The sequence below is a fragment of the Leucoraja erinacea genome, chromosome 38 (genome assembly GCF_028641065.1).
Source record: "Leucoraja erinacea ecotype New England chromosome 38, Leri_hhj_1, whole genome shotgun sequence".
Lineage (NCBI taxonomy): Eukaryota > Metazoa > Chordata > Chondrichthyes > Rajiformes > Rajidae > Leucoraja > Leucoraja erinaceus.
The window spans coordinates 1,750,729-1,756,439 of NC_073414.1; the positions used below are offsets into that span (position 1 = coordinate 1,750,729).

General features: G+C 52.0%; 1 protein-coding gene across 1 annotated transcript; it reads right to left on the reverse strand.

Annotated features, from left to right (window-relative positions):
- Positions 1-938: 938 nt before the first annotated feature.
- LOC129714047 (serine/threonine-protein kinase MRCK alpha-like) lies at positions 939-5,711 on the reverse strand. Its single transcript, XM_055663504.1, has 5 exons — positions 5,703-5,711; positions 3,845-4,045; positions 2,884-3,132; positions 1,916-1,995; positions 939-1,142 (listed from the first exon to the last, which is right to left on the reverse strand). The coding sequence occupies exons 1-5, from the start codon at positions 5,709-5,711 to the stop codon at positions 1,019-1,021; spliced, it is 663 nt and encodes a 220-aa protein (XP_055519479.1). The 3' UTR covers positions 939-1,018.

Here is a 5,711-nt window from a genome sequence, read left to right on the forward strand (position 1 = left end):
ATTGAGAGGGGATCTTATAGAAACTTACAAAATTCTTAAGGGGTTGGACAGGCTAGATGCAGGAAGATTGCTTCCCGATGTTGGGGAAGTCCAGGACAAGGGGTCACAGCTTAAGGATAAGGGGAAATCCTTTAAAACCGAGATGAGAAGAACTTTTTTCACACAGAGAGTGGTGAATCTCTGGAACTCTCTGCCGCAGAGGGTAGTTGAGGCCACAGTTCATTGGCTATATTTAGGAGGGAGTTAGATGTGGCCCTTGTGGCTAAGGGGATCAGGGGGTATGGAGAGAAGGCAGGGATGGGATACTGAGTTGGATGATCAGCCATGATCACATTGAATGGCGGTGCAGGTTCGAAGGGCCGAATGGCCTCTACTCCTGCACCTATTGTCTATGTTTCAACTCTCAACTATGTTGGGCGTCGCAGTTTCGGGTCCCGACACACGATGGCGCTGCTGACCTGCACGACGGGGTTGCAGTGGCCCTTGCCCTTCCCTAGGTGGCGGTGGACCTACAGAGTCGCAGGTTCGATCCCGACTACGGGCGCTGTCTGTACGGAGTTTGCACGTTCTCCCCGTGACCTGCGTGGGTTTCTCCGAGACCTTCGGTTTCCTCCCACACTCCAACGACGTGAAGCTTTGTAGGTTAATTGGCTTGGTGTAAATGTCAAATTATCTCTAGTGTGTGTAGGGTAGTGTTAGTGTGCGGGGATCGCTGGTCGGCACGGACTCGGTGGGCCGAAGGGCCTGTTTCCGCGTCCTATCCTGCTGTTTGTATCCACTCGTTATCACCTTTCCCAAAGCCAACAATGGACCTTTGTGGGCTCCACTTTTCCTAAATCATCGTTGCTGCATATCTTTCTTTCTGTTCCCCCTCCCCTGACTCTCGGTCTGAAGAAGGGTCTCGACCCGAAACGTCACCCGTTCCTTCTCTCCATAGATGCTGCCTGTCCCGCTGAGCTGCTCCAGAGTTTTGTGTCTCGCTCCAATGCCGGAAGGGACAGGAAGGGCTGAATGGCCCTCACGCCTGTTGCTGTTGCCTTACCTCTGTGTTTGGGGCGGGTTCCCCACCACCGCCCGGGAGCTGGGACGTTCCCCCCGCTCGGGCGTCCAGTCTGGTCTCGATCTCGGTCGTATCTCCCTGCCTAGGGGGAGGTGGAGGGACAGGTCAGCTGTGATAGAATGGGCGAGTAGACTTGATGGGCTGAATGGCCTAATTCCGTCCCTATGACCTTTAGCAGCGGAGGGCTTCAGTTATTCCGGGCCTCAGTTCTGCATAACACCCCCCCCTGTCTGTCTCTGAGACTCATCCTCCCCATCCCCCCACTCCCTCACTCCCCCCCCCTCTCACCCCCTCCCCCCCCTCTCCCCCCCCCCCCCACCCCCCCACCCTAACCTCCTCCCCTGTCTCTGAGACTCATCCTCCCCTCCCCCCCCTCCCCACCCCCCCCCCTCCCACCCTAATCTCCCCCCCCCCCCCCGATTCTACACCTTTGGGCGGCAAGGTGATGCATCGGGTAGAACCGCTACCTCACAGCGCCAGAGACCTGGGTCCGTGCTGTCTGTACGGAGTTTGCAGGTTCTCCCCGTGACCTGCGTGGGTTTTCTCCGGGCGCTCCGGTTTCCTCCCACACTCCACAAAGACGTGCAGGTTTGTAGGTTAATTGGCTTCAGGAAAATGTCGCCGGATTTTCGCGTGGGATAGAACTGGTGTGCGGGGAGACTGGGTGGGCTGACGGGCCTCTTTCCGTGCTGTACCACTAAACCAAACTAAACTACTGATCTGTTTAAGATGCTGGAAAATCGAAGGTAGACAAGAAAGCTGGAGAAACTCAGCGGGTGCAGCAGCATCTATGGAGCGAAGGAAATAGCTACAGATCTGGCAGGAGAGGAGAGAGTTTGCGGATTTGTTCCTTACCTGGGACCAGAGAAGGTGAAGCCAACAAAAGGAAGGTAGATTCCAGGGATGTCGTCAAGGGTAACGGGACGTGTAACCAGCTAGGAGGAAACAACGAGAAAATCAAAGCTAGTCCGCCTGTGTTGCAAAGAGTGGGGCATAGAACAGGTACAGACGGCAGATACAAAATGCTGGAGTAACTCAGCGGGACAGGCAGCATCTCTGGAGAGAAGGAGTGGTGACGTTTCGGGTCGAGACCCTTCATCTGACTGGGAGTTGCAGTGTGAAAAAGATGGATCTCGACCCGAAATCTCATCCCTTCCTCCGCTGATCATCCAACTCAGTATCCCATCCCTGCCTTCTCTCCATACCCCCTGATCCCTTTAGCCACAAGGGCCACATCTAACTCCCTCTTAAATATAGCCAATGAACTGTGTGGCCTCAACTACCTTCTGTGGCAGAGAATTCCACAGATTCACCACTCTCTGTGTGGAAAATAAAATTCTCATCTCGGTCCTAAAAGATTTCCCCCTTATCCTTAAACTGTGTGACCCCTTGTTCTGGACTTCCCCAACATCGGGAACAATCTTCCTGCATCTAGCCTGTCCAACCACTTAAGAATTTTGTAAGTTTCTATAAGATCCCCCCTCAGTCTTCTAAATTCTAGAGAGTAGAAGCCGAGTCTATCCAGTCTTTCTTTATATGAAAGTCCTGACATCCCAGGAATCAGTCTGGTGAACCTTCTCTGTACTCCCTCTATGGCAAGAATGTCCTTCCTCAGATTAGGAGACCAAAACTGTACGCAATACTCCAGGTGTGGTCTCACCAAGACCCTGTACAACTGCAGTAGAACCTCCCTGCTCCTAGACTCAAATCCTTTTGCTATGAATGCTAACATACCATTGGCTTTCTTCACTGCCTGCTGCACCTGCATGCCGACTTTCATCTCCGGTGCTGTTTGTGTGGAGTTTGCGGGTTTTGCTACTCACTGGAGCGCTGAAGGTCTCTTCCTCCACGTCGAAGTTTGAGGTGTCGGTGGCGTTGGAGATGGTGGGGAGGAAGGGGGGCTCACACTGACCCAAGTGGTCCCAGGCGATGTTGCTGAAGAATGGGTGCAGGGTGAAATCCTGAAGTCCCCCCCGACCCAAACGCTCCTCCCTGTCGCAAACCAACGCCCGGATGAATCTCCTCGCTTCCTCCGTTACTCCCCACTCCGGATCCGGGAATCGAAAGCTCTCCTGAAGGATTGGGGGGGGGGGGGGGGGGGAGGGGAGAGAGAAGGGTCACAGAAGTGTCGCTGCCTTACAGCGCCTGAGACCCCGGTTCGATCCCGACCTCGGTTGCTTTCCATGTGGAGTTCGCATGTTCTCTCTCTGTGACTGTGTGGGTTTTCTCCGGGTGCTCCGGTTTCCTCCCACATCCCAAAGACGTGCAGGTTCGTAGGTTAATCTGTACACCGCCCATAATGTGTAGGGTGTGGATGAGAGAGTGGGATTATATAGAACTATTGTGTACGGGCCGGCATGGACTCGATGGGTCGAAGGGCCTGTTTCCGTGCTGGATCTCTAAACTAAAGCAGAAAAATCTAGCCCAATATAGGCACAAAAATCTGGAGTAACTCAGCGGGTCAGGCAGCATCTGTGGAGAACATGGATAGGTGACGTTTCACAGAGTGCTGTGGCATCTCGGATAGTATGGACAGGTTGGGACGAAGGGCGTATTTCCGTGCTGTATGGCTTTCTGCTTCAGGTGGTGGAGGCCGGTTCTCTGGATGCTTTCAAGAGAGAGCTAGACAGGGCTCTTAAAGATAGCGGAGTCAGGGGAGAAGGCAGGAACGGGGTACTGATTGGGGATGATCAGCCATGATCATATTGAATGGCGAATGGTGCTGGCTCGAAGGGCTGAATGGCCTCTACTCCTGCACCTATTGTGTATTGTGTATCGACTTGCCCTGTGATGGATGATGTTCGCGTAGGTTCTCGACAGAGATCGGTGATAGAACGGCGTTTGTCCAAACAGCATCTCGTAGCCACAGACCCCCAGAGACCACCAGTCGCTCTCCGCCCCATATGTTGCCGTGGGGTCTTCTAGAGCTTGCAGGATCTCCGGCGAGATGTAGTCCGGGGTCCCGACCACCACAGCTGTCCGCACCTGGACCAGGAATCAGACATCAGTCCCCATAGCCACTCAGACCAGCGGGCATAGAACAGTACAGACTGCAGACCCAAAACATCACCCCTTCCTTCTCTCCAGAGATGCTGCTGAGTTACTCCAGCATTTTGTGTCTACCGTACGATAGTACAGCACGGGAACAGGCCCTTTGGCCCTCAACGCTACTATATCCGATACACAGTGGCCTTGGTGTGGACTCCTGTATATCGGTGAGACCAAGCACAGGCTCTGCGATTGTCTCCCTGAACAACTCCGCTCAGTCCGCCAAAACCTACCTAACTTCCCGGTTCCCAAACATGGTTTTGGTCTCCTAATCTGAGGAAAGACATTCTTGCCATAGAGGATTTGAGTATAGGAGCAGGTAGGTTCTACTGCAGTTGTACAGGGTCTTGGTGAGACCACACCTGGAGTATTGCGTACAGTTTTGGTCTCCTAATCTGAGGAAAGACATTCTTGCCATAGAGGATTTGAGTATAGGAGCAGGGAGGTTCTACTGCAGTTGTACAGGGTCTTGGTGAGACCACACCTGGAGTATTGCGTACAGTTTTGGTCTCCTAATCTGAGGAAAGACATTCTTGCCATAGAGGGGAGTACAGAGAAAGTTCACCAGACTGATTCCTGGGATGGCAGGACTTTCATGTGAAGAAAGACTGGATAGACTCGGCTTGTACTCGCTAGAATTTAGAATATTGAGGGGGGATCTCATTGAAACTTACAAAATTCTTAAGGGGTTGGACAGGCTAGATGCAGGAAGATTGTTCCCGATGTTGGGGAAGTCCAGAACAAGGGGTCGTAGTTTAAGTACAACGGGGAAATCTTTTAGGACCGAGATGAGAAACAAATTTTTTTTCACACACAGAGAGTGGTGAATCTGTGGAATTCTCTGCCACAGAAGGTAGTTGAGGCCACAGTTCCTTGTTGATATTTAAGAGGGACTGTTAGATGTGCCCATCTCTGTGTGAACAAAACATAGTCTCATCTCGGTCCTAAAAGATTTCCCCCTTATCCTTAAACTACGTGGAGACCATCCTTGTTTCTGGGACTTCCCCAACATCCGGTAACAACCTTCCTGCAATCTAGCCTGTCCCCCCTTAGAATATTGTAAGTTTCTATAAGATCTATAGGATAAGGGGGACAAGTCTTTTAGGAACCAGATCCGAATTTCTTTTTGTCACACAGAGAGGGGGGAATCTTGTGGGAAAAAACTGCAAAAAAAAAAAAAAAAAAAAAAAATCTCTGCCCAAAACAAAAGAGGGGTAAGTTGTTGAGGCCCCCCCCACAAGGTTTCATTGGCTATAATTTTTTAAAGAAGGGGGGGGGGAGTTAGATGTGGGGGCCCTTGTGGGCTAAAAAGGGGAGGATTTCAGGGGGTAAATGGGGGAAGGAGGAAAGGCAGGTTTAAAAAACCCCAGGAATACTTGGAGTTTGGATGAAGCAGGAAGTGGATGGATGCAACTGACCTCACCAAGATGGACACTGCTTCCCCTCTCCCTGTGGGGCAGTGAACCTCTCTGAGGAAGATGCCCCTGGAAATGGTGGTGAAATATTCCATCAACCTCTTCTCCTGACACCCTTCCAACCTCCTCCCTCAAGGTCAAACTTGGCCCAATTCTTGATGGACCTTGCATCATCTCACGTGGTCCAT